Source organism: Vulpes vulpes, chromosome 7, assembly GCF_048418805.1.
Source record: "Vulpes vulpes isolate BD-2025 chromosome 7, VulVul3, whole genome shotgun sequence".
NCBI lineage: Eukaryota > Metazoa > Chordata > Mammalia > Carnivora > Canidae > Vulpes > Vulpes vulpes.
Window position 1 is genome coordinate 19,750,191 of NC_132786.1, and position 27,923 is coordinate 19,778,113.

The window sequence follows — 27,923 nt, forward strand, 5'->3', positions numbered from 1 at the left end:
TAGGGACCATGGCTTCTTCTTTCTTTATTGGACACTTTGTAGATGTCACGCAGGTCTAAAAGTTACACTGTTAAATAATTATTTAAAAACCGACCAGGACTAAAGCCCTGGTCCAGAGCTCCAAACCAGAAGCAGAAAGGAATGGGGGTGGTGGGCTGGGGAATATTCCTCCAACATCACCAAAACCCAGACGAGGACCCTAAGCTCTTTCACAGGCCAACCCAGGATGTGGGCCCTTGGGCTAACCCTCAGGTGCCTCTGGCTGCATCACTATCAGGTCAGTAACCAGCAAGGTGCTGGCAGAACAGCCAGCCGAGTCCAGACATGGACAAAAGTAACTGGAAGGACAAGAGACGGACAGGTACTGTCCAGCTGTAGATAAGATCACAGAGTGCAGCTAAGGCAGGTGGGGGCAGGGAGGGGGCTGGGGAGCGGTATTGCAGCAATGCAGGAGTGTGGCCCCAGAGGCCCAGCCCAGCCCGGGCAGGGGCTCACACATTGTGGGTCCTCCTGGTGAGCTGGGGCTCTTCGCCCACCAGCTTGGACTTGAGGTGCTCCTTGTAGGCCAGGATGTCTCCAGGCCACTTGGTGATTGTCTGCTTCTCACAGACCCAGATTTCCTGTGCAACCTAGAAAGCAAATCTTAGGCTTAATAATCCTGCAGCACTCTCTCTGTCCCTGCTCAGAAGACCACTGCCAGGCAAATCCAGGAAGAAACCTCCACCGCTCAGCCCCATATCCAGCTCACAGTTTCACAGTCTCTAGGTTCTTTGGGATGCCTAACCCAAGGGTACTGTAAGCAGCAGGCCTAGACACTTCCAAGCCAGGACCTGCTGTGTCTCATCTCCAGCTCCCCAGCAGGGCCAGATCTGTTGAGAGGCTTCACCTTCAGCTTTTTCTCCACCTCCTCTTTCCCAAAGCTTCAGAGAAATGAAGCTTTTCCAGCAATGACTGGTGGTAGCCCTCCAATCCAAATCCTCCTTAGTATACTGCTATTTCTGTGCTGAAGAATCTTGGGGCAGTGGTAAAGGCACCCTGTTCTCGACCCAACTCCCTCACCAACTTTGGCTAATGATGCCGAATGCCAAGCAGGCTAACATCCCCAAGTAACTACTGAAAAAAAGGAAGTATTTCCAATAGGGGTTTCTAAGTTTCTCAGAGAGCCACAAAATCTGGTCCTCATGACGCTGCTTATGCCCTGAGACCTCCTCCCACATCCAATACGCTTTAAGTGCCCCAGCTGCGCTGCATTCCAGCCCACCTTCTCCAATGCCCTCTGCTCCTACTCCCGCTTCGGCCAGGGGCCTCACCTGCTGAATGAGTCTGAAGTCATGGCTGACCAGCATCATACCCCCCTCAAACTCATTGATGGCATCGGCCAGGGCATCAATGGTCTCGATATCCAGGTGGTTAGTGGGCTCATCCAGGAAGAGCATGTGTGGATTCTGCCAGGCCAGCCAGGCCAGACACACTCGGCACTTCTGCCCATCGGACAGGTTCCGAATTGGGCTCACCTGAGCGGGGCCGTGACATTACAGAACCGGTGTTACTCCAGCCACACCGCGTGACTCGCCCCTCCCCACAGCTTCTCCGTTACAGCTATCACCATTCCACGGGTCAGAGTGAGATGGTGACACAGCTACCAGCCTCTCAGGCCTGTAAGGGACAAATGAGGGAGCCCGAAGCACTTGCCATCACTTAGGCCAGACCTCTTGCTCCCTCTCGGCACTTAAATCATAACTAAGTGGAGCAATCCGGTGGATCCTCAATCCAAATTTAATTCCAGGAACTCGTTTTCTAAGTTTCAATTTCCCTCACCCTCAAGCACTATGGCTTATCTCACTAATCTGGGCAACAGCATGTCAGAGACTGGCATGCTATCCCTGCCGCTCCCTCATAGACAGACCCCAATACTCCAATACCTGTAACTAGGGCAAAGGAAAGCTGGTGGGTTTTCTTGGATATTAGAATCAAAGGAAGACACTTTTTTAGTAGAGCACACAACTCTTGAACTCAGGGTCATGAGTTCAAGCCCCATGATGGCTGTGGAGCCTACTTTAAAAAATAAAGGGGTGGGGGGGAGATTTTGGGATAGTTCCCAAACCCGGGTCATTAGGACAGTGTTCCCTGACCACTTAGCCACAATCTCCCAGTTATCTGGGGTTGTCCCCACATTCCCTCCTACTGACCTGCTGTTTCCCAGTGAGACCATATCTTCCAATGATCTTCCTCATTTCTTCCTTCTCCTTGATCTCTGGATAGCACTTCATCATGTACTCCAAAGGTGAGAGGTCTAAATCCAGCTGCTCTTGTAAATGCTACAAGAAAAAAAGAATCCACTCAGATGTGACTAGTGTCCCACTTCAAAAGGAACCCTCCTGGGTTAACTGCTGAGTAACTCTACCTCTACCCAGGTACCTGTTCAAGTCAGCAAAAGTGGACTTGGTCACATGCAGCCCCCTTCCCACATCCTGGGCACCATCCCATACCCCAAGGACTTTACCTGATGGTAACGCCCTATCTTGACATGAGAGTGTTTTCGGATCATCCCGTCAGTAGGTAGTAGCTAGAAAGGAAAAAAAATTAGGTGGAAATATAAGCACATAGTAAGGGAAACAGTCAAAAGCAGACATAGGCAGAATAGGAAAATAAACATATGTTCACTGAATAAGATGTATAACTTCCTAAACAGAATCTGTATCATCACTTCACAGCCTGTATCATCACCTCTAGCCACTCTAAAAATATTTAGCAAGCTATACTGAAACAGATGTTCTCAAGGGAAAGCCAAGATGCATACAACACCATCTACTTAGTAATTAAATGTCTGCTATAGAACGCACCTTGGACGTATATACAACATAGGTTTTTTCAAACAAAAACCTATCTCTAAATGCAGATGTTCCTCTAAATGCTCTAACTGAAAACAAGAAAAAATGTCAAGGCACATGCATGTTTTCTCTCACTCACTCTTTCACACATGCATCCTCCCATCCCTCCCTCCAAGAAAACAGCTCTAAACTTCAGCATTGCCAGTGACATCCCCCATCCCTGAAGCCAGCTCACTCACCACCAGGGTGCTCAGACCCTCCAAGTGTAGTGGTCCCTGCACACCCTCCCTCTTCCCCACAGTAAGCACCTACTCTTAGAAATCCCACAGCCCAACTTAACACTGTACCTCTCCAGTTAGCAGCTTCAGAAGAGTTGACTTCCCTGCTCCATTGGGCCCCACCAGAGCCACTCGTGTATCAAGATCGATACCAAATTCTAGATTATTGTAGATGCAAGGCTGAGGTGGGTGTGAGAGAGAGATGATACAAGGCTAGGTTATCCATTAAGCTATCTGGCTGGTGTACCAACCCCACCATGTTCCCAGTCACCACCAGAGGTGGGAGTGCGGAGGAGGGAGGTAGCTCTCATAGCCAATCCCAAATCACTGCTCCACCCACCAACTCAGCTGAGGAGTTTTCTTTCCTAGTACTTGAAAAGGGGCCACTGTGAGACGCTGGACAAGGCACCTAAGCTACTACGCCTGAAATATCCTGTGTATCGCGTGGGTTAGTGGATGGGTTCACAGAGAATTCCTGACTCTCCCAGCTTATCTTGTAAAATGCACCCCAGCCTCCCAACCACACAGTAGTACTCACCCCATCTTTTGTATACTTGAAGCTCACATTTTGCACCATAATGACAGGTGGAGGAATCTTGCCACATGGTGGGAAATAAAATGACAGTGTCTAGGAAAAGAAGAGGGCATTTATTAAGTTATGTTGTGTCTTATCCACCTCACCTTAGGGCACTAACTTTACCCAAGGAGAACCCACCTTGTCACTCACGACCCTCTCTGTCAGTCCAGATGCCATCATTTTCTGTAGTGTTTTCTCCTTGCTCTGGGCTTGCCGGGCCAACTTGGCACTGCCATGACCAAATCTAGCAATGTAATTCTGAAAGAGACCAGAAAGGGGGCATGGAGTATGAGCAGGTACAAAATGACTCATCTTAAATGTGGGGTAAATACTGATGACAACTTCTTCCTGACTTCCAGCACCCCTAAATTTCCCAAATACCCTTATCCAACTCTCCTGGAGAATGTGCGCTCAGCTCTACCTTCATGTGTGCAATCTGATCCTGTTCCCAGTGAAACCTCTTCATCTGGTTCTCCTCCAGCTCCAGCCGTGTCTTCACATATTGGTCATAATTACCCTGCAGAGAAATGTGCCAGGCAAGGCAGGCAGCTTTAACCTCAGTCCTGGTTCTCAGGGTTTAGGGGGATGTGGGATGGCATCTGACTTGACTCTGGGTATAAGACTGCAGTAGGGAAAGAGGAAGTACATTAACAAAGTATACCCTAACCTAGAATCTGAGATCTTTCAAATCGAATGCTCCTCACTCTTAGCTTAGAGCAGGACTCCAGATCAAATTCTCAGGTTAGCCATAAAGACACCCAAAGCACTAGCAGTAGCCCTGACCACAACTGCCATACGGGTATCATGAGGCTCACAGCCTTCCAAGAGCACTCCTCACCCCACTTAGAGGCTGAAGCCCCATAAAGGCTATAGAAACTGCACCCAGAAGGGAAGACAGTAGACCAATCAGATTTAGGACCAGCAAGCACTGCACAATTGGACTGCCATGGTTTATAACTGAAAAAAATTGGACTTGACATAAATATTAATCAAAAGGGGCCTGACAAATAAGTTACTAGATAGCTACATAATGAAATATTAGGTAATTATAGCAAAGAATGAGGTTGCTCTATACATACTTATATGGATAGCACTACAAGACATACTAAAATGTAAAAGCAATCTACAGAAGAGAACAATTATTAACATTACAGCTGTGATACGTATACATGAAATTTCCTACAAAACCTTGCAAGTATACATGAAATCTCTGGAAGACTATGTAAGAAATTATTAATACTCCCATAGTGAGTGTATGTATAGATGAAAAGGACTTCTATTTTCTTTCTTTCTTTGAAATATAGAAAATGAAAAGGCTGAAAAGTGAGCTATTGAAATCCTGACTCCTATTCTCCATGGAAGGAGGTGTAAATGTGCTGTCGTGAAGCAGAGTCAAGTAGTTATTCAAGAAGGCAGGGAGCAGTAGGGCCTGCCTGGGCACCATGCAAAGTCAACCTCTTTACCATAAGGCAAATACACATCATGTACACAGGCTGCCAATCAATGGCCTACAACCTGAGAGCAACTACTTTGAGACTAAAATAGAACACGCTGCAGGACTCCTTGTCCACATCTTTTTATAGCAATAGGTAGAAAACGGCTCCTAAGTCTGTTTTGTTTTGTTTTTTTTTAAAGGAGAGCTTCAAGGAGCTGATAAGTAGAGAGGGTGCTGTGGAGAAGCTGGGGCCTACTCACCGTGTAATACTTCAGTTTCTTGTTGTGCATATGAATGATGTTGGTACAGACACCATTCAGAAAGTCCTGGGAATGGGAGACGAGGACCAGGATGCGCTTAAAACTGTAAAGCCGGAGAAGAGTCAGGGAGGTGCTCAAAACCGTGACGGTCCACAACAGAACTGAGAGACCCAGAAAACCTTCATCTTTTCGCATCCTTACACCTGAATACCCTTTAGATTTAACGGCCAATTCCCAGCTCCCAGCAACCACCCAGGCCACCAGGGCACAATCCATCTGTAATGACACTTGGATGCTTTTTCAGTCTGAGTTTCTTCTGTTTTAATTTTCAGCAGAATGGAGATTTAACAGTGATGGTAAAAATAAGCTTATGTACACAACCATATCCATGAATGTCTCTAAAACCGTGAGTGGGAAGAACCGAACAGGTGTGATGAAAATTACCATACTCTGCTTTTTCAAAGATGGTACCAAGTGATTGCAGAGACCACTAAAAGCCTGCTCTCAGAGTTGGTTCAATATTCCAGGTTATTCAGCTCTTTAGCCATATGTTACTGCATCATGACCTTAAGCGGGAGTCCCCTCTTTACATGATGTATATAAATACGGTTAAGAGAAAGATACTATCTAAAAACAAGTGTGAAGTATGAAGGTGTTGTATTTTAAATGGGAAGAACCACGAAAATTAAAAAAACAACTCACACATGTCAGGCTAAAAATAACCAATCAAACAAAATGGCCTGCCCTAAAGGTGCTTACCACTTTTTCAATCTGGCCTTCACCTGGCCTTGTATCAATTCCTTTTCTCACTGCTCTCCTATTACTGTGGTTTCCAGGCATCCATTTCCTTTAGACTCTGCTCAACTCCCCCTTCAGGGACCTGCCCACTCCCAACTCCCATCCCCACCCCCTTACGTCTTTAATTCTTCTTCCAACCACACACAAGCATCGAGGTCCAGGTGGTTGGTGGGCTCGTCCAGGAGCAGCATGAAGGGCCGAATGAAGAGGGCTCTGAAAGATAGGGAAGGAGACAGCCCCTCAGTCTGCTGGGTGCTACACAGGAAGGACTGCCTTGCCTGCTACCTGCAACCCTGGTCAGGCCTGGCTTGAGTCTTGAAATCAATTCTAGGTCTATACCTGAGAGGAAAGGGGAGAACAAGGAGATAAACCAGAGCTGAAGAGCTGGGATGAAAGGGCAGAAAACAGGGCTGAGAAGCACAGGGATGGTACAGTTAGACGATAAGGTTATAAAAGTCCTTACAAGTCTTCCAAGTCTTACGCTGAAGTTGGTGACCATCGGGAAGACAAAAGGACAGAGGAAATAAATTGCTAAAGCAAAAAGTATTCAAGTTAAATCTATCTGATGGGGTTGCCAGCAAGGAGACCAAAAAATGTTCTCTTCTTAGGTGGAATCCCAGTCAGCAGAAACAAGGGTATAGCACTGATTCCCATACCTGCAAGTTACCACACTGCAGAGCTTTTTAGAAATAAGATTTCTAGGCACCAAATTCCAGTATTCCAACTGCACAGATATAAAGAAGCAGCTAGGAAGTCTAATTCTAAAAGCTCCCTAGGTGAACCAGAGGTAGCTATTCCTTACTAGCACATGGAATCACTGCTTTCATGGTCTAGGGCATATATAGGTAGTCTTGCTAAAGGTTATCAAACCTCACCAGTTCACTTAGAATAGTGGGGTGAGGAAGCCACCTATTTAACTGGGGACTTTCTGGGGGGACTGTTGAGGGAATGATAAACTTGAGGGTCTGTATAAACTTGCTTTGGGTCCAGGTCACAAGAGGGTTAAGGACACATTTCTTAATAGCTGCCTAATATTTTATCTTTACATAGCAAGGATTAGAAGGACTAAATCACAAAAAAAGATAGGATGGGAAGAAATAAATGGACCTACTTTAACATCTTACCTCGGGCTGATCCTAGGATTCTCAAACAGAAATCCAACAATGATCACTTTGGTCAGGAAGCTCACTCCTTGACCCAAGCATTCCACCCCCCTTCATATCGTATTTTTGTCACGTCTTGTCTGGCACTTACTGATCACTGACCTCTGTTCTAAATAGTTCCACTGGAGTAAGCATTCAACCCTAAGGGAAATGGGGAGCTACAGAGGGTGAAGGAGGAAGAACTCACCTGGCGAGGGCAACCCTCATTCTCCATCCCCCACTGAAGTCTTTCAGCTTCTTGCGCTGCATGGCAGGCGTGAAACCCAGTCCATGCAAGATCCGGGAAGCCCTCATTTCCGCCTTGTCAGCATCCAGCTCCTCCAGTCGCTCGTAGAGCTCCATGAGCTTCTCACACTCAGCTACGGGCAGTGAATGGCTCATGAGGCTCCCTGGGCCTTTCCTGGGAGGAAGCCCACACCCACCCCTAGGTCTGGAACCCTACCATCCTCGTGAGCCAGCCGCTCAGCTTCCCTCTCCAGCATGGCCCGCTCGGTGTCAACTTCCATCACACACTGCAAGGGTGTCTTCTCACTAGGGGGCATCTCCCGAGTCAGATGGTATATGTCAATGTGCTCAGGGATGGGCACTTCCCGTTTCCCAATAGCAGAGAGCAGCATGGACTTTCCTGAGAAGGGCAGGTAAAGAATGGGAAGAGGATACTCAGTACAGTTCTGTCTGTCATTCCCCTGTATCAGTTCCTCCACTCCAGCCAAACCATGACCTCACCACTTTGAGTACCTTACTTCCTTCATTTGTTCAAATCCTACTATTACTTACCCCCACCCCCTGCTTTCTTGGGCTACCTTTCCAACTTTCCATCAGTTCTTGTCCCACCCCTCCTTGGTGAAGTCAGTTCACTTACAGTGGCCTCACACACCACCACTCCTGCCCTTCCCGCCCACTTCTCCAGCACCTACTGTCTGAAACTGCTCATGTGGTACTTACCACATACTGCTCTGTACTGCTAGCTCCTTTTCCCTGGACATATGTGGTCTCCCACCCATATTGTAAACTCCTTGCTTTGCACATAGCTGGTGCTAAGTAAATACTTGCTGAGAGACAGACGAGCCAAGGAGAGATACCTCCCACCTCGCCTTCCAAGGGCCTCACCAATTCCATTTAAGCCAATGAGGCCATAACGACGGCCTGAGTTTAATTCCAGTTTGGTGTCACTGAGCAGCTCTTGACCATGAAAGGTGAGGGAGAGGTTGATAATGTGGGCATCGGTACTGTTGGGGTGAGAGGCAAGAACACCAGTGACAGCTCGAGCAGCAGCTTTCTTCATCTCAAAGTCCTCTAGTTCCTTGGTCAGCAAATCCAATTCTGGAGACAGAAAAGAAGTTTGGGAAGAAGGTAAGACCAACCCTGCCTTTGCACTAAAAGCCATGCACTAAAAGAGCATTCACACAGCTCAGTTAGTAGAGAATCAGACTTTTAAACTGAGGGTCCACTGTTCGAGTCCCTGTTTGGGCATCTGTGGCTTTTGCCCCTTACTTAGGTAACTAAATGTTAACATACAAAGACCCAAATGCTGAAAAAGGCATGCCCTGGAGGACCTGGGTTCAGGATCAAGTGGAGCTGACTCAAATGTTTCACAAGCTTTAGAGTGTGTACATTGTATATAGATCTGTCCTAATACCCTCCTTTCATGGACTGCTTTTTACTTCACAACTTGTTCTTTTAATTCTAACTTCTCTTGTTCTTAAATGACAAATACATGAGGGTAATGGCTAGAACTCCCAATTTTCCCTCATATGTATGTGTTAAAGAATTAGTCCTAAAACCCAAAAGAAATGAAGATACTAGAGAAGACTGCCAATTCTCTTATTCCATGACCTAGTAGAATTCCATATTCCAGATATGCTTCTAAACAGCACAGAAGAGACCAGTGTGAGAAAATGTACAAAGGGATCAACACAGGCAGAGCCAAGGCTGGGAAAACCAGATGCCCAAACCTGGAGGGTTACAGAGTTACAAAATGACCATGAGCTGTTGTGCCTTTGTGGTTTTTCAGGCATGAATAAATCTTTAGCCTGAGAAGAACTGTACTATTAATAGCTAATCAATATTGAGTTTACTCTGTACCTGAGACCGTGCTACATCATCATTCTCCATCTAACTTAATCCTTACAACACACATAAGATACATACTTATAATTCCTGCTTTATAAGTGAAGAGGTTAAATAACACAGGCAAGCTAAAAAAGGCTAGTTAGTGACAGAGCCAGAATCTGAACCAGGTAATCTTAACAATGTCACTATACTACCTTTCCATAAAGGAAAGTACCTACAAAGTGGGACAGAAACGGGGGTAGAGGGAGTCCTGGTAAGCTTCTTCCAAAAGAGAATAAGGGGATCTATTTACCTTTTTTTGGGAAGGAGTCAGGAACTATGCATCAGGTTTCACTACTACAAGAATTTGCTGATGTATTAGCCTGTTATTCTCACCTATGTTCCCTTAGCAATTGTACAGAATCCCTGAAATGAGAAAAGACTATGTGTTTGTCCTCAGGAGGAAGAAAGGTGGAGTAAGGGGTGGAGAGAGCTCTCTCCTTGGGGGCAGGCAATTCCAAGACAGGGTGTGTGGTGGTTAGATTTGGTCACTCTCTGAATACTGCATCTTGTCAGGCGATTACTAGTGCTCATGCCATTACCCACCATGGTGCTAACCCTGCTCTACCTTCAAGGAGCCAACATTTAGGGCAGGGACTGCTCCTCTAGACAGATGGCAGGCACTTCGTGTCCACCTCAGTTCCCAGTACACTGTGTTATAAATAAGTGCTTGATGAGTATTTTTTTGACTGGAGATCAAAGTTTTTTTCACTGAATAAAGGAACTTCCAGTCTCTTTTCTACGTGGTTATCAGGCTTCCCACATCTCCGCTTCATATCAACCCCTATTCTAGATGCTGAGAAGATGGGAGTAGAAGAGTTCATGATCTAGATCAGGAATTGGTAAACTTTTTCTTAAAGGGTCAGATGCTAAATATTTCAGGGTTTATGGGCCAAGTGGCAAAATCCAGACTTTTAAAAGTAACCACTTAAAAAAAAAAGTAGAAAATCATTCTTAGCTTGGGTGTGTGTGTGTGGCTTAAAACAAAGCTGGCCAGATTAGGCCAACTGCCTGTTTTTATAAAGTTTTATTGGAACACAGCCACATTCATCATTTGCATAGTACCTGTGACTGCTTTCCACTACAATGGCAGAGCTGAATAGCTGCACAGAGACCATATGGCTCACAAAGCTATAAATACTATCTGGATCTTTATAGAAAAAGTTTGCCGATCCCTGGTCTAGATCTCCATCTGCTCAGGCAAAAGGAAGATCAAAATTAAGAGAAAGCTATATACCCTCTTCTCCTGACCTCTTCTAATTTACAGCATCTAGGACCCAAGTCACCTCCCAACCTTCAAAAGTAATAGACTTGGGCAGCCCGGGTGGCTCAGTGGTTTAGCGCCACCTTCAGCCCAGGTCGTGATCCTGGGGACTCGGGATCAAGTCCCACGTTGGGCTTCCTGCATGGAGCCTGCTTCTCCCCTGCCAGTGTCTCTGCCCCTCTCTCTCTCTCTCTCTCTCTCTCTGTCTCTCTCATGAATAATTAAATAAAACCTTTTAAAAAAAATAAGAGACTTAATACAGACCTCATTTTCTGAGCCTACAGCATCCTAGGAAACATCTGTCACTTAAAGAAAAGCGAACAGCACTGAAAAAATGGAAAAGGGATTCTGGAATAAACATCAGAGAGAATAGACTTCACAAGAAGTCCATTTCTACTCACTCCTCAAGACAGGATGAACTTGTGTCTATCCTGAAGTCACATTCTAAAGAAGGGTAAGCTGTCAGAGGTCCCTTTCTTTTTCTTTTTCTTTTTTTCCAGAGGTCCCTTTCTTTGATATTTATTCCGATCTTTCCATAACTTACTACTTAAGGACTATGAGACAATGGCAATCAGCAAAGGTTGGAGAATGGTGACCTGCAGCACCTAGTGATCTCAAACTCAGAAAGGAGAGAGGACCCAGTCTTGAGAGACAGAGCAGAAATGACACAGGTCCCTGGCATGAAGAAATGTTTTAAGAGGGTTGGAAAGAAAACAGATGTCATGTTTCAGAACAGCAGCTCCCTGAGGAAGCAAGGTGAAAACCAATGTTCTCCTATTACTGAGATGGGGATACCACAGTCAGGTGCCCTGGAAATCCTACTTTCCTAGAAACAAAAGTGAACAAGAAATTTGTAATGGGAATAGTGGACAATAATCTCAGATAGGATTCATTTTGCTACCTTTCCAATTCAGCCAGAAAGAGCTGATGACATACCTGCAGAGCTGATAATGGATATTGCTTCATCACAGTTCCTGAGGGCCTAGAGGGAACCCTGCTTCCCTATTTTAGAGATCACAACTCAGCCAACTCATTCATTCCCATCATTCTCACTTGACAATCCTCTACTACTCTAGCCAGGAACAAAACTTCCCCATGGCCTGACCTTACTGCACCAGCTTTCTCCCATAATTCTTTTTAAAAAATATATATTTTTTATTACTTATTCATGAGAGACACAGAAAGAAAGGCAGAGACACATGCAGAGGGAGAACCAGGTTCCACGCAAGGAGCCCAATGTGGGACTTGAACCTGGGAATCCAGGATCACGCCCTGAGCCAAAGCAGATGCTTAACCACTGAGCCACCGAGGCATACCTTCTCTCATAATTCCTATTTTGGATACAATTCCTACCATTTAACTCTCTCCTTTCAATCACTTTTAATTCCCCCTTTTCTGAATTCCTATCTGTTATGACTTGCATTAGTAATTTTGCTCTCCTCTTCAAACATTTACTGAGTATCTCCATCTGCAAGTTTAGTCCTACAAAAAAGTATTACCCAAGATACATGGTCCCTGCACTCAAAGAATAAACAATTTGGATGAAGGAACAGAAGACACAACATAAAAAGTAACAAAATATGACAGCACAGGGTATCATGAATGCTACTATTTTAAAGGTCAGGTCTGATGGGAAAGGTTCTGCTATCCTGAGCTGGCCCTGGGAGAAATGTCATGCATAGCCAGCACAAAAATTGTGGTATTAGAACCTGAGTGTAAAATGATAAATATATCACGACTAGTCAAGGGACAATAATAGTCTGGATGGACTAGGTCTGTTTGGGGAGCTTTCAGAGGGGCAGGAAAGAAGGCTAGGAATAGACTGCCAAAGGCCTGGGAAATTCAGTATCACACAGTCATGTTTCCCTAGCTTGGCTGTACGTTATCAGACTGTTCAAAGTGCATCACTTATGTAGCATGGTGTCTAACATTTGAGAAGTGCTCAATAAATAACCTCCCAGGATATAAAAAACAGAAAAGCAGCTCTCTCCCAGGAAAAATCCATAAAGCAATTCATAAGTTTCTCTCTTGGTAGAGTCACAACCCCTGGAAGGACGGAGGTATGATGTGGCAAAGAACCTGGCACACTGACCGCCATGTGTAGAAATGGAAACTGAGCAAAGGGGCAAGGAACTGACCTCTTCTTCAGGCTAGCACACCCAGCAGCAAGGTAGCACAATACCTGAACGTTTGTCTCCCACTGGGTCTGTGAGAACCTTGTGTTCAGTTTCCCTGATCAATAACAAGACAGCACAAGCTCCAACTCTATCAGTTTGGTTCATCATGGAAAGTTCCGTGGCATCAAATATGTATTTTCCAATTCTCTCCCCCTCCACCCTCCGGCATCAGGATTCTGACTCCAGTTTGGGCATCATTTAAGTGGTAGCAACCATCCCAGGAACCCTCATCTCCCTCAATTCACCTGTGGTCTCTCGGCCATTGGCCTCATTTTTCTCCTCTGCCACCTGTGGTTCTGTGACAGTATCTCCGTTTTCTTCGTGTCCCTTTCTGGGCCGCTGTCGTGCTTTGGCAGCTTCCTTCTTTTTGGCTGCCTTCTTCTTGGCCAGGTCAGAGGGCATGGTGATGAACCACAGGGGTACGAAAGTGTTCTTACAGGGAGTCTGAGGAAAGGCAAACACCCCAAATCCTGAACTTGCGGTAGAACGCCTGGGCCCTGCTCCATCCCGCTCAGGAATTTCCCTACCAAGCTTCGGATACCCAGCTCCGCCCATGCCTAGCCGCTCCAAATTTTGTCAGGGTCTCTCAAGCCAATTCTAGTCCTCGGCCGCTCTTCTAATCTCAACATCTCTTCCCTCGGGCTTTGTCCACCAATCCCCACGGACTGCCTCACTCTGGAAACGCTCCTCCTTTCAGGGCCTCCAGTTAGGGACCAGGTTCTGCCCCCTCGGCAGAGGTCCCCGTCTCCGGTTTCCCCACAACTTGGCGCTCGGCGCTCCAGCCGGCCGCCTCACTTTCCCGGGCTTCCTCCTCCCGTCCGCCTCAGTCCTCCGCTCCGTGGTCCCCCTCCACACCACCTAGCCCTCGGGCCCAGCTTCTTCCCGGGACGCACTCGTCTTCCCCTCGGTGAGTCCCCTCGGGGTCTCCTCACTCGCTACCCTCGGGACTTCCCCCAGCCCCCGCCCGTCAGCGTCTCTCCCTCGGCCCTTTCTTCTCCGCAGCCTCCTCCATCCCGACTCTGTCCCTCCTCCCTCTTCTCTTCTTCCCTCCCCCCCCCCTCACCGGCCAGCACCCTCCCCCCGGCGCCCCTTCCCCCAACTCACTGGGCCTCGCCGCTCGGCCTCTGTCGCAACAGAGCTGCTCCTTGGGCTCCTCCGCGTGCGGCCGGCTCACCAGCCAATCACGGCATCGCGCGGCTATCGGCGCGCCGCCGCGCAGACTCCTGGGAAGTGTTGTTCTCTAGTCGCGGCGGCTAGGGCGGAGACCCCTCCTCGAGAACTACAGCCTGTCGCAGGGGCCTCGCGGGCCCGCGTGACGCCATCAGGATGCGCGAGGATGGCGGAATTAGAGTCCATGAGCCCCAGCCAGCCTGCGCGATTTGGGGCCTAGAAACTGCAACTCCCAGACTGCTCCTCGGCTGAGGGGGTGGGCCTTCCAGGCTTTACCCCACCTCGCAGAATCTGTGGCGTTCTGTGCAGATACTGAGTTTATAGGGCCGCCCCGCCGGCCCAAAGAGCAGGGAGAGTGACTACCCTTCCCAGCATGCGTCAGGGGGGAGCGGCTCGGAACAATGGGGAGAGAAGAGGAGGAAGAGTGAGGCGACTGGGAGGAGGGGGCGGAGGAAGAGGCACGTCGCGACGAGGATGATGCGAAGGACGGAATTCCTCTTGAGAGAAAGGCGTCCTCGTTTTATGGAACCGAGATTTTAGAGGCTGGTCCAGTGTTAACCAAACTTTTGAAGGGTGCCGAACGTTGCTCCTGAACCTTGGCCGCTCAGCCTACACACTCCAGAATGGTTTGATTTTCATCAAGGCTATGTAAGTCTGGTGGTAAGAGCTCTGAAGGTGAAAGAAAGAAGAAAGACCCCTTTCCTGAGTTTAGCTGTGTCACTAGTTACACGTGGAACGTTGCACTTTCTCTTTGAGTCTTACTCTTTAAAATCCTTCACGGGCTTCTCATCGCCTGCACCGTAAATCCTAAATTAGTAGCCTCAAATAGAAGGCAGACCCTTTGTGATCCGTTATTTCTCCCGGCTTCTGATCGTTGGTGTTTCAGGGTCGGTGACACAGCTGGAGGAGGCGAATGAAGCTTTTAATCCCTTTGAGCACATTCTCCAAAAGTGCCCCCACCTCTGTTTAAAACAAAAACAGGGGGATCCTTGGGTGGCTCAGCGTCTGAGCATCTGCCTTTGCTCAGGGAGTGATCCCGAAGTTCTGGTATCCAATCCCGCATCCGGCTCCCTGCATGGAGCCTGCTTCTCCCCCTGCCTCTCTTTCTCTGTCTCTCATGAAAAATCTTAAAAAAAAAAAAAAAAAAAAAGTAAAGAGACCATGACATTCATGTGATAAGTGCCACGAAAGAAGTGGCTTATGCACGTTGCTGGAGTACCTAGATGGGGACCACACTCGACATAGCATAACTGAGTGGATTCTGGGGGGCAGACAGCTTCATTCAAACCCCACCTTTACAGCGGGTGACCTTGGGCAAAATACATACTCCTTTGTAAAATGGGAATGATAGTATTTACCTCATGTAGTTGTTAGATTAGAATTTAATTCTTTTTAATAGGCTAATTATTACTTAGAGTTCTGCTAGGCTGAATTCTGCTACTAGTAGAATCTTTATGGAAGTATGCACTAGATATTTATTTAACTTAATACATTTAACAAATATTAAGCATCTACTATCGGCAAAAGCATTGCTTTAGGTAAAGAACATAGACAATTGTTAACTGCAAAGCCTTTTAAAAAAAGATTTATTTATTTGAGAGAGAGAGAGAGAGCGTGCAGAGAGGGAGAGGGAGAAGCAGACTCTGCATTGAGCAGAGAGCCCTGACGCGACATGGGGTTCAATGTCTGGGCCCCCAAGATCATGGTCTGAGCTGAAGGCAGATGCTTAACCAACTAAGCCACCCAAGTGCCCCTGCAAAGCCCTTCTTTATGAAGTAAAGAAGTTAAATATGGTTGTGGATCACATAAAATCACTCATCCAAGCACATAGCTTCTTGGGAGCACTGTCAACAATATGTCTCCCTCTCCCAGCCTCATTAAAATGTGTGGTTACAGGCAAGTTACAGGTTACAGAGAACTAACGTTTATTATGCTCTTATATTTATGATATCCCATTTAATACACACACACACACACACACACACACACACACACACACACCGACACTTACAAACCATTTTGCAGATTAGGAACAAAAACACAGAGCTGTTAATAAAACAGCCCTGCTGGTAGAAGACAATGCTAGGATTTGAGGCTGGAATCTTCTGGGTTGTAAAATGGCTTGGGATGGCCAGAGAAAGATTAACTAGTTACTTCTCTGAAGCCACCCACATAGCAACCAATCACATCAACGATTCCCCATGATCAGCAGTTGCTGGGCAGAGTCTCCCTCAGCACAGCGAGTGGCTTAGAACTGTTGGCCATGTAGAAGTTCTGCCATTCTCACCTAGGGTTTTGATCTTTTGCAGGGAACAGACCTGGAATGGGGAAAGAATGGGAAAATGGAAGAGAGATGTGGGTAGAGAGGAGAAGAAAAGAACTGGCTAAGTATGAAAAATCACAGGTCACTTCTGGAAGGAAAAACATTTGGTCTGGACTCTATTTATAAAGTACGAAAAAACAGGGATCCCTGGGTGGCTCAGCGGTTTAGGTTTAGCGCCTCCCCTCGGCCCTGGGCGTGATCCTGGAGTCCTGGGATTGAGTCCCGCATCGGGCTCCCTGCATGGAGCCTGCTTCTCTGCCTCTCTCTCTCCCTATGTTTCTCATGAATAAATAAATAAAATGTTTAAAAAAATAAAATAAAATAAAATATTAAGAAACAGTGGTGCCTAGCTGGCTCAGCAGTGAAGCATGCAACTCCTGATCTTGGGGTCATGAGTTCAAGCTCCACGTTGGGCATAGAGCCTATTTAAAAAATAAAATAGGGCAGCCCGGGTAGCTCAGCGGTTTAGCGCTGCCTTCAGCCCAGGGCCTGATCCTGGAGACCTGGGATTGAGTCCCACGTCAGGCTTCCTGGATGGAGCCTGCTCCTCCCTCTGCCTGTGTCTCTGCCTCTCTCTCTCTGTGTGTGTGTGTGTCTCTCATGAATAAATAAGTAAAATCTTTTAAAATAAATGAATAAAATAAATAAAATATGAAGAAACTGAGACCCAAAGAATGAGATGTCTCATCCAGAATTACCTAGATAGTAACTTAGAAGGGAGAAGGGTCTGGAACTGTGTTGTTCATCATGGTGGTCCCTAGCAACATGAGGCTGTGAAGCACTTGAAATGCACCTAGTCTGAATTGAGATGCTCTGTAAGTGTAAAATAACTATCGGTTTCAAAGACTGCATGTGGAGATGAAGGAGGCAAGAATATGCAATGGGAAAAAGTCTCTTCAACAAATGGTTTTGGGAAAAGTGGACAGCTACATGCAAAAAAAAAAAAAAAAAAAAAAAAAAAAAGCTGGATCACTCTCTTACATGGTACAAGAAAATAAACCCAAAATGGGCTAAAGACCTAAATGTAAGACCTGAAAGCATAAAATCCCTAGAAGAAAACATAGGCAGTAATTTCTTTGACATCAGCCATAGAAACATTTTTCTAGGTATGTCTCCATTGTCAAGAGAAACAAAAGCAATATTAATACTATTGGGACTACACCAAAATAAAAAGCGTCTGCACAGCAAAGGAAACCATAAACAAAACAAAAAGACAACTGAATGGGAGAAGATATTTGCAAATGATATATCCAATAAGGGGTTAATATGTAAAATATATAAAGAACTTCTATAACTCAACACCACAAAACGCCAAATAATCTAATTTTAAAAGTGGCAGAAGACATGAACAGACATTTTTCTGAAGAAAATGGCCAACAGATACATGAAAAGATGCTTAACATCACTATTCATCAGGGTAATGCAAATCAAAACCTTTATCCCACTTGTCAGAATGATTAAAATAAAAAATACAAGAAACAAGTGTTGGTGAAGACATAGAGAAAAAGGAACTCTTGTGGACTGTTGGTGGCAATGCAGACTGGTATAGCCACTGTGGAAAACAGTACGGAGGTTTCTCAAAATATTAAAAATAGAAAAGCCATTAAATCCAGTCATTCTACTACTGGATATTTACCTAGGGAAACAAAAACACTAATTCGAGAAGATATACACAACATTATTATGTTTACTGCAGCATTATTTACAATAGCCAAGATACAAAAGCAATACAAGTGTCCACAGATAAATAGAGAAAATCTGATACATGTGCACAGTAGAATATTAGCCACAAAAAAAGAGTGAAATCTTGCCATTTGCAACAGCATGGATAGATCTAAGGATATAATGCTAACTGAAGTCAGAGAAAGATAAATGCCAGATGATTTCACTCATGTGGAATTTAAGAAACAAAATAAAGGAACAAAGAACAAAAAAGACAAAACCAGACTCAACTACAGAGAACTGGTGGTTACCTGAAAATAGGTGGGGGGAGGGATGGCTGGAATTGGTGAAGGGGATTAAGAGTATACTTATCATAATGAGCACTAAGTAATGTATGTAATTGTCAAATCACTATATTGTACACCTGAAACTTATATAACATTATATGTTATACTGGAATTAAAACAAAGCAAAAAAAAAAAAAAAAACGAAAAAGATGGCGTGTGGAAAAAATGTAAAATACCTCAACTTTTTAATATTGATTACATGTTTAAATGATATTTTGGTATATTTAATATAATAAATATATTATTAAAATTAATTTAACCTTTTTTTAAATGTGATTAGCAGAAAATTTAAAATTACATTTTATTCCTGTTGGACAGGAATGCTCACATTATATTCCTGTTGGACGATGCTGGTCTGGAACCTGTACCTTCCAGGGTCAAGGTGAGCATCCCTACTCTGCTTCCCAGTCTATTCTAACAAATCATTCACTTACCACTTATTATGTGCCAGTTGCCCAGGGGAGATCAAATTGCAGTCTAACTAAGGATGAGACCAAAACACAGTAAAGGAAAACAAATGTTGGTAACTTCTATCTTATATACCTCCTAGAATGGTGGTTCTTAACTCTACCGGCCCCAATATTTCCTTTTAATAGCAAACTTTCCTTTAAAATAACACCCCCCTTTACTATTTGAAATAAGTTCAAAAGTGATATAACCTACACACGTAATTTTTTTTTTTTTTAATTTATGATAGTCACACACAGAGAGAGAGAGAGAGATGCAGAGACACAGGCAGAGGGAGAAGCGGGCTCCATGCACCGACGTGGGATTCGATCCCGGGTCTCCAGGATCGCGCCCTGGGCCAAAGCAGGCGCCAAACCACTGCGCCACCCAGGGATCCCCGTAATTTTTTTTTAAATGGGTCTTAACTGTAACAGAAGAAAGAAAAGGAAATCCTTTCCAGTAATTATTTCACTATGCTAGAAAACATAGTCATATGTTTGTACCTGTATATAGGATCATCTTGCATGTGACAGTACAAATGTAGACACTCTGAACACCAGGAGAACACTGCTGTCCCTGATACAGTTCTCCAAAACAGTAACTTAGTAAATTCCTGAATGAAACAAAGTACTATTTCCCTTCCATTTACATAATGGTTACATTCTTGAAAATTCAGCACATATTACAACCCTGCAAAATTATTTTGTTTCTATATATAAAACACAGGCTCAAGGATTAGTTAATGATAACCTTTCCCCTCCACCCCCCCTCCCGCTTACATGAATGTTTATTAGGAGGATATTTGAAAGCTGTGGGGGCTGAACGAATCCTTTGTGCGACACTGTCTTGCAAAGTGCAGGACACCTAGCATTCTTGGCTCTTACCCTCAACCTTAGGACAGGATCGCTCGCACACACTCGCAGATTGCCTATTAGGGATGTGCCTCCCGGGTAGGGAACCCGCGGTGGTCTTTGGGAGGCCCCGCCTGCCCTCCAGCCTTCCCTGGGGCAGCATCCTTCCTCTCTTAGGGCCTACACAGGAAAACTCTCCACTTTCTGTCAAGGTACCTGACTGAATCTTGGGATCTCAGCTTTCCTAAATCCCCCATCTAGTTTAATTCTTCGTCGTGCCTTTCCGCTGGGCTCTACTTTCTTGCGGCGGTACCCGTGACAGGCTGCGACTTCATTTCTACCTGTTGATATTTCAGGCATGGGAGTGTGTGTGGAACGCCTGCCTCCCCCCGCTCTCGGCTCCCCGAGGGCAGGGACCCTGCCCGGCTCGTCTACCACCTGTTCGCTCCGTACTTTCAACGCGGGTCCGCGACTTAGCAAGCAAGCAGCAAACATTTCTGAAATAACTCAGCGGATGACGGGAGAAGTCGTCCAGGAGGCAGAAGCGCGCCCACTGAGGCGAGGCACATTTTGTCTCCGAGGCAGACAAAAGCTGAGGTTGAAGGTGCGGCGCACCTCCGGGGCCGCTCGCCGGTTCTGCGGGGGGCGGGCGCGCGGCAGGGCAGCCACGTCACCCCGCGGCGGCTGCGCAGTGCGGGGAAGGGGCGGGGCGACCGCCGAGGGGCGGCGGCGGGGCGCGCGACCGGATGCGGTCGCCATAGAGACGGGGACTGACGGCGAGCGGAAGAGGAAGGCGCGGGCCGGGCTGTGAGGTGGCAGCGGCTGCAGCGGCGGAACCGGCGCCTCGGCCCGGCACTGGGGTCTGTTCCCCCTTCCCCACCCTTGCCCCTGCGGGGGCGACCGGGGCGCCGCCCCAGACGGCAGGAGCAGGTCCCGCCCCCACGCCCTCGCCCCCGCTCCCGCTCCCGCTCCCGCTCCCGGGACGGCGCTGGCCGCCTCGGCCACACCTGGCTGCGCTTTACCGGTCCGCCGCCTCTCCTGGCCCTGCTGCAGGGCCTCCCCCCGTGGGCCTCGGGTGTGCATGCCGACCCTGCCCGCCGGCCTCTGCCGTCCTCCCGCACCGCGACCTGCGTCCCTCCACCCCAGCAAACCGGCAAACCGAGCTGAGCCCCCCAGCCCCTCCTCGACAGCTCCGTGACGCAGCCGGTTTGTTTCTGTTTTGAGACTAACGGCTAAAACTCGCTTTGGGCCTTCCTTCTAGGACTAGACTTGGTCTTTGGTCGCCGAGAAGTAGAGCAGGGGCCCTGGTCCGGGCAGCGGTCACGTCCGAAGGACCGAAGGTCACAGGACCCCGGTGTTGTCTCTAGCTGCTTCTCGTCCTCCCACTTTGGTTTGGCTTTGGCTTGGGTACCTGGGGGCCCCGGTAAAGCCAGGCACCGAATTGCGTACACAGCCAGAGTTACTGTCATTTGCTTCCTGTCTCCTCTCAGACGAAAGTGGACGGCGCCAGCCTCTCAGCAGCTGGGCCTCAGAGAAGAATTGCCCTGCAAAATGGTTCCATCAGCCGTTGTGCTCCTCTGAGAGGCTCTCAGTGCTGAGTCACCGTATCTGTCCACCTCCTGGGGGTGCGCAGGACTCTGCACCATGCCGGCGGCTCCTGGACACCCTCGCTGGGGAGGAGGGGTTATTCCAGCTGTGTGTTCCCTTAACTAAACTCAGGAGTAGAGTAGAAAGAGGCCCTTAACCCTTCCGCAGTGCTGGCCTTTCAGTAGCTAGTCAGCAGCTTCTTCAGTAAATCGAGTGAGAAACATGCGCCCAGCGAGGTGCTCTTTGAAGAAGGCCAACTGAGGCAGGCTCTTGTAGTTGGGGCTGTTATTTTGATGGAGCATGCGCTTTTCCCCAACTCCTTCTTAATCAGCTGCTGCTGTCCCACCTTAGATCCAGTCTATGGATGTGTGTAGTTCTCCCTTTTGCATTAGATTTGTCAGGATTGAGTTTGTTTCCTCCTTTTTCTGGAAGACAGACCATAATGCCATTAGTGGGTGAAATTGACTGTAATGTGTATTGCCATTTAGGCTGAGGGTTAAATATGGCACCTTGAGGACTAAAGCCCAGGCATACGCTTCCTGGGGATGCTGGGACTAGAAGCAGACCTTCCTTCTCTGTTGCTCTGTTGTCGACTTCACTGCCCCCAGGTTTCCTGGTTAAAACCATAGGCTTGCTACTGGCCTGACACCCATCAACCTATTGACTGATCCTTGAGGCTGTGCCCTCTGGGGCATGCACATGGCAGGGCCTACCACCATGCGACTGAGCTCCCTGTTGGCTCTGCTGCGACCAGCACTGCCCCTCATCCTAGGGCTGTCTCTGGGATGCAGCCTGAGCCTCTTGCGGGTTTCCTGGATCCAGGGTGAGGGAGAAGATCCTTGTGTAGAAGCTGTGAGAGAACCAGGAGTGCCACATAATCCAGACTCAAGAACTGGACTCGACCAAAGTGATGAAGACTTCAAACCCCGGATTGTCCCTTACTACAGGGATCCCAACAAGCCCTATAAGAAGGTGCTCAGGTGAGAGCTATGTGTGTACATGGTCCTCAAATGCCACTTCAGTGCGGCTCTAAGGCCTTGCCTCTGCCTTCAGTGGTAATAATGTTAGGTTCCTAGAGTGATTCCTTACCCTATTACCCATCACGGTTTGTTCTTCTTTCCCTTCTTAGGTTTGAGAAGGTCTCACCCATCAGCGTTAAATTAGTATTGGATGTTCTGAAACAGGACAGGAATTGCATCTAACCATCTAATAACCAACCATCTAATCCATCCTTAGTAGACCCCTCCCCAAATGAATTCCAGTGTCAGTGGATGCTCACTGTAGTAGCTCATTAATATTGATGAGGAGGTCTCTCCTCCCTCCTCAACCCTAGCTCATTCATTCCTAGAGGAATATATATGCCGGATCCTAAAGGTCAAGGAGTTGACCCTTGGCATGTTGGTCCCTCCATAGGACTCGGTATATCCAGACAGAGCTGGGCTCTCGGGAGCGGTTGCTGGTGGCTGTGCTGACTTCCAGGGCTACCCTATCCACTCTGGCTGTGGCTGTCAACCGTACCGTGGCCCACCACTTCCCTCGACTACTGTACTTCACGGGGCAGCGAGGAGCCCGGACTCCTGCAGGGATGCAGGTGGTATCGCACGGGGATGAACGGCCAGCCTGGCTCATGTCAGAGACCCTGCGCCACCTCCACACACACTTTGGGGCCGACTACGACTGGTTCTTCATCATGCAGGATGACACGTATGTACAGGCCCCCCGCCTGGCAGCCCTTGCAGGCCATCTCAGCATCAACCAAGACCTGTACTTGGGCCGAGCAGAGGAGTTTATTGGCGCAGCCGAGCAGGCCCGGTACTGCCATGGGGGCTTTGGCTACCTGTTGTCACGGAGTCTCCTGCTTCGATTGCGGCCACATCTGGATGGCTGCCGAGGAGACATTCTCAGTGCCCGTCCTGATGAGTGGCTTGGCCGCTGCCTCATCGACTCTCTGGGCATCGGCTGTGTCTCACAGCACCAGGTGACGGCCCTTTCAAGTCAATCTCGGTCCCCAACAATTTGTAGTATCTGAGTGGTTGATCTCCAGGGTGGGTGCTGCTGGCTCCTTCCCAGCAGCACCTTGGGGTATTGTCCTTCCTGGCCACAGACCCTGGCTTAGAACCCTGGGACTGTCAAAAGTGGCAACTTCTCAGGGACCCTCTGAGCAAAGTAGAAAGGTGCTCCCATCTGCCCCCTTGCCCTTTGCCCCCTCTCCTGACACACACACAGTCATAAATGATCTGGGAATGTTTGAGAGATGGCTACTGTCCTGGAGAGGCTAAGGTAAACCAGAGTAGTGGGGGTATTTTCTGACTCATGGCTTTCATTCTCTTGAGAAAGTGGGATTCTTTGGGCAAAGAGGGCATCTTTAATTGCCTACTTCAGATTTTTTTCCCCAAACTTGTGAGAGGCCAAGTAGAAGGGGACATTGGAGTGAGCTCCTGCTCCCCACCCTCCCATCCCCATTCTGTGGCAGCAACAGGTGTGAATGTGGAGTCCGGTTAAGGGTGGTTGGGATAGGCAGCCCTCCATGTGTGGTTTTGATTGATCTGATTGGTCCCTTTAGGGGCAGCAGTATCGTTCATTTGAACTGGCCAAAAATAGGGACCCTGAGAAGGAGGGGAGTTCGGCTTTCTTGAGTGCCTTTGCAGTGCACCCCGTCTCCGAGGGAACCCTCATGTACAAGCTCCATAAACGCTTCAGCGCTCTGGAGCTGGAGCGAGCGTACGGCGAGATAGAACAACTGCAGGTGAGCCTGGGTCCATGGTTGGAGGTCAGAGGGAGCTTCAGCTGTCCAGGGTCACAGTGAGTGGGCAGCTGAGTGAACAGGGAGGCTGATGAGGTAGAAGGAGGCCGACCGTACCTAAGTTTAAACAACTCCAAGGAGGAGGGGCCCATGGGGACCCAGTTCAACCATAAGAGAAGCTCCTGGCACAACTTAGATGCAGTTAAAAGGGTTTGCAGATGCACTCTGAGGACCGGGGCTGGGTACAGCGCTTAGACATGACTGTTTTAGTTCCTTTCCCATAATGCCTCTGCCCTGAAGAAGCAGAAGCCTAGAAGTCCCTAAATTCCAGCACTATCCTTAAAAAGCCCAAGGGTAGATGTGGACAAATGCTCCAGTTGATCGTGAGGGTTGTGAGAAGTGGAGTGCGGGTGAAAGCACAGGTGCCGTGATGAGGAAGGTGTACTGTGGGTATGAGAGAGAAGGGCTGCGGGGCTCTAACCTCTGCAAAAGCACATTTCCCACCTCGTCCTTTTCACAGCAGCTGTGTTAAGTATGTATGATTCATATGCTTTCTGCATTTTACAGACAAGAATGGAAAGGGAATTCATCGATTAGTGCAGGGGCACCTCACTGCGTGTTGACAGAGTCAGGACAGAGCTCTGAGCCCAGAATGCTAGAGCCGGGTCAAGCCCTGACTCCCCAGAGGGCACTAACTGTGCGTCCCTCCCACCCTAGGCTCAGATCCAGAACCTGACCATGCTGACCCCCGAGGGCGAGGCAGGGCTGAGCTGGCCCATTGGGCTCCCGGCCCCTTTCACACCACACTCCCGATTTGAGGTGCTGGGCTGGGACTACTTCACAGAGCAGCATACCTTCTCCTGTGCAGACGGGTCCCCCAAGTGCCCACTGCAGGGGGCCAACAGGGCAGATGTGGGTGACGCTGTGGAGACTGCTCTGGAGCAGCTAAACCGGCGCTACCAGCCCCGCCTGCGCTTTCAGAAGCAGCGGCTGCTCAATGGCTATCGGCGCTTCGACCCGGCACGGGGCATGGAGTACACCCTGGACCTCCTGCTGGAAGCTGTGACGCAGCGCGGGCACCGGCGGGCCCTGGCGCGCAGGGTCAGCCTGCTGCGACCGCTGAGCCGGGTGGAGATCCTGCCCATGCCCTACGTCACTGAGGCCACCCGTGTGCAGCTGGTGCTGCCGCTCCTGGCAGCCGAAGCCACTGCGGCCCTTGCTTTCCTGGAGGCCTTTGCAGCCGGTGTTCTGGAACCTCGAGAGCACGCTCTGCTTACCCTGTTGCTGGTCTATGGACCTCGGGAAGGTGGCCGAGGGGCCCCAGACCCATTCCTTGGGGTGAAGGCAGCAGCGGCTGAGTTAGAGCGACGGTACCCTGGGACCAGGCTGGCCTGGCTCGCTGTGCGGGCAGAGGCCCCTTCCCAGGTGCGGCTCATGGACGTGGTCTCCAAGAAGCACCCCGTGGATACGCTTTTCTTCCTCACCACCGTGTGGACCAGGCCTGGGCCCGAAGTCCTCAACCGCTGCCGGATGAATGCCATCTCGGGCTGGCAGGCCTTCTTCCCAGTGCATTTCCAGGAGTTCAACCCTGCCCTGGCACCACAGAGATCTCCCCCAGGGCCCCCAGGAGCTGGTGCTGACCCCCCGTCCCCTCCTGGTGCTGACCCTTCCCGGGGGGCTCCAGTAGGAGGCAGGTTTGACCGACAGGCTTCTGCGGAGGGCTGCTTCTACAATGCCGACTACCTGGCGGCCCGGGCCCGGCTGGCTGGTGAACTGGCAGGCCAGGAAGAGGAGGAAGCCCTGGAGGGGCTGGAGGTGATGGATGTTTTCCTCCGGTTCTCAGGGCTCCACCTCTTCCGGGCCGTGGAGCCAGGGCTGGTGCAGAAGTTCGCCCTGCGTGACTGTAGCCCACGGCTCAGCGAGGAGCTCTACCACCGCTGCCGCCTCAGCAACCTGGAGGGGCTGGGGGGCCGGGCCCAGCTGGCCATGGCGCTGTTTGAGCAGGAGCAGGCCAATAGCACGTAGCAGGCCCCGGGGCCCTGCCCCTCCGTGGAGTTCCCCTGTCTGCCAGCCTTGGGAAGGGTGAGGCAAAATGGATGGACAGATGGAGAGCTTGTTGCTGTATTTTTTTAATAAGAAAATGTTATTAAAAGCGTCTTCTGCCAAACTGTTCTTAGGTCTAGGGAAAATGGAGTAAAGAGAAGAATCTGGGACAGAGGGGGGGTTTCCCAGAGGGACCCACAGCTTTCCCCCTGTCCTTCCTCCCCAGTTGCCAATGACACACAAGGCTGCTCTCAGATGCATGACCTTTAATCATTCCCCTGCCTCACCCAGCACGTGTCAGAAGAGTGATGGCAGAGCTTTGGGGGACAGGGCCTGGGCCCAGAGGCCCACAGCGGTGGTCATTCACAGGGGCTCCTAGGTGTTGCGCACAACCAGCGACTGCTCCAACTCCTGCCTGCGCTGCTGGATCTTTAGAGAAATAAGAGCAGTAGCAGGGTTACACTGTTGTTGGTGAGTGACAGGACAGTCCCACCCAGCCACCCTGGAAGAGCCTCTGGGAGCAGGGAGGGCTCCTCCGCGGCGAGGGGGTTGGTGGAGTGGCAAGGGCCACAGACGTGGCTGAGAAGGGAGGCTTCTCCTGGAGTGAGGGAGGGAAGGCCTGAGGTACACGGGCCCCTCCACACCTTGCAGTAGAAATAGCGGCTGACAGCTTCCTGGGACCAGGGCTGGTGGTAAAACTCAGCCCGGCGCTCCTCTTCAGGGTTGCCTGCCACATCTGTCATCACCTGGGAGGGAGCAGTGGGGTCAGCCCTGTGCCCAGACCCCCTCCAGCCCCCGTGTAACAACATTTACTGTCTTCCCGATATGCTTGTCTTCCATCCAGTGCTCCCTGAGTCCCCTTCACCTTGAGGTCCCGGCTCTGGGAGCGGAGCAGGTCTTGGATGTAGCCTTTGGGGTCTCTGGAGAAGCTTAGCATGAAGTCCCTCTGGATCTTGAGCTGGTTTATGGACTCAATCGTCTCATGGATCTACAGGTAGAAAGACAGACACTTTCACCTGGCCATGGTGATGTGGGAGAGGAGGGGAAGGAGGAGGGGGGCGAGTGGGGGTTGGGATCTGCTGCCATCTGTTCTTTGAAGGGCTCTCCCTCAGGTCGCTGCTCCCTCTGCAGTCCCACTGCTGCCTCTGCAGTCCCGAGGAAGGGGGGATGGGCAACACTCCCAAGTAGCGAGGGAAGGGCCACCTGCCCCCTTCATCTCTCCATAGGCCTACGCTCTTGTCTGTTGTCTGTATTTTGTCATTTCTGGGTTAATGTCCCACTCCAGTTCTGGGCTCTGGCCCCACCTTACTGTCCAGAGCGCTGATCTCCTGCTGGTTGGCTGTGGACAGGAGGAAGCTGCTCATCTGTCCCTTCAGTGGCTCCTCCACCTCCACGTCAATATCATAGCACGCCGTCTTCTTCTGGTCCGACGGGTCCACGCTGCCAGGGAAGTCCAGCCCTTGGTATCCACACTGCTTCCACAGAGGCCAAGGGTCCCAGGGGCAGAGGTGGGGGGCAGGGGTGGGGTGGGGTGGGAGGGATAGAGTGGGCAGGACTGCCATGATTCTCTGGTCAGAGGAGCAAGCTGGGGCCTCACCTGATGACGTGGTTGATGACGATTGGGTCAGGGGGCAGCAGCAGAGCTGTGAGGCGCTGGGGAATCTCAGAAAACTTCAGCCGTGGGCAATCAAAAATCTGAGGTGGGAGAGAAAGAGACCACTCAGCCCTAGATCCTTCCATTGTGGGCAGCCACAAGATGCCAAGAGCAAATCTAACTCCTTAGTGCTGCTGGGGCTGGGACCAGGGTGTCTGTGGGCAGTAGAGAGTGGACCAGGAGGTGTGGGGGTTGTGGTGC

At 49.2% G+C, this 27,923-nt stretch overlaps 3 protein-coding genes across 11 annotated transcripts in view; 1 reads left to right on the forward strand and 2 right to left on the reverse strand.

Moving 5' to 3' along the window:
* Nucleotides 1-14,241, reverse strand: ABCF2 (ATP binding cassette subfamily F member 2). Of its 2 annotated transcripts, none has more exons than XM_025993776.2 (15): nt 14,000-14,241; nt 13,141-13,339; nt 8,453-8,665; nt 7,785-7,967; nt 7,530-7,701; nt 6,297-6,392; nt 5,382-5,484; nt 4,108-4,203; nt 3,825-3,944; nt 3,648-3,737; nt 3,179-3,289; nt 2,504-2,566; nt 2,190-2,318; nt 1,311-1,514; nt 1-629 (listed from the first exon to the last, which is right to left on the reverse strand). In XM_025993776.2, the coding sequence occupies exons 2-15, from the start codon at nt 13,295-13,297 to the stop codon at nt 492-494; spliced, it is 1,875 nt and encodes a 624-aa protein (XP_025849561.1). In that variant the 5' UTR covers nt 13,298-13,339; nt 14,000-14,241; the 3' UTR covers nt 1-491. The 2 variants fall into 2 exon arrangements, with proteins under 2 accessions (XP_025849561.1, XP_072619246.1); XM_072763145.1 differs by having other exon boundaries at nt 13,789-14,000.
* On the forward strand, nt 14,219-26,192 carry CHPF2 (chondroitin polymerizing factor 2). 4 transcript variants are annotated; one of them, XM_025993773.2, is made up of 9 exons: nt 14,514-14,713; nt 16,375-16,515; nt 18,716-18,779; nt 20,052-20,299; nt 20,457-20,555; nt 20,957-22,262; nt 22,696-23,260; nt 23,846-24,028; nt 24,743-26,192. In XM_025993773.2, exons 6-9 carry the CDS (start codon nt 21,976-21,978, stop codon nt 26,048-26,050), a joined length of 2,343 nt encoding a protein of 780 aa, XP_025849558.1. In that variant the 5' UTR covers nt 14,514-14,713; nt 16,375-16,515; nt 18,716-18,779; nt 20,052-20,299; nt 20,457-20,555; nt 20,957-21,975; the 3' UTR covers nt 26,051-26,192. The 4 variants fall into 4 exon arrangements, with proteins under 4 accessions (XP_072619245.1, XP_072619244.1, XP_025849558.1 ...); XM_072763144.1 differs by lacking the exon at nt 20,457-20,555 and having other exon boundaries at nt 14,219-14,713; nt 16,375-16,453; XM_072763143.1 differs by lacking the exon at nt 20,457-20,555 and having other exon boundaries at nt 14,318-14,713.
* A 127-nt stretch (nt 26,193-26,319) lies between these two features.
* The window catches only part of SMARCD3 (SWI/SNF related BAF chromatin remodeling complex subunit D3), a 31,181-nt gene continuing 29,577 nt past the window's right edge, over nt 26,320-27,923 (reverse strand). For all 5 annotated transcript variants that reach the window (XM_072763150.1, XM_072763148.1, XM_072763147.1 and 2 more), the window contains 5 exons: nt 27,666-27,763; nt 27,373-27,508; nt 26,934-27,056; nt 26,713-26,814; nt 26,320-26,497 (listed from right to left, as the gene is read on the reverse strand). In XM_072763150.1, the coding sequence (XP_072619251.1) occupies nt 26,444-26,497; nt 26,713-26,814; nt 26,934-27,056; nt 27,373-27,508; nt 27,666-27,763 (513 nt within the window). In that variant the 3' untranslated portion in view covers nt 26,320-26,443. The remainder of the gene's footprint in view (nt 26,498-26,712; nt 26,815-26,933; nt 27,057-27,372; nt 27,509-27,665; nt 27,764-27,923) is intronic.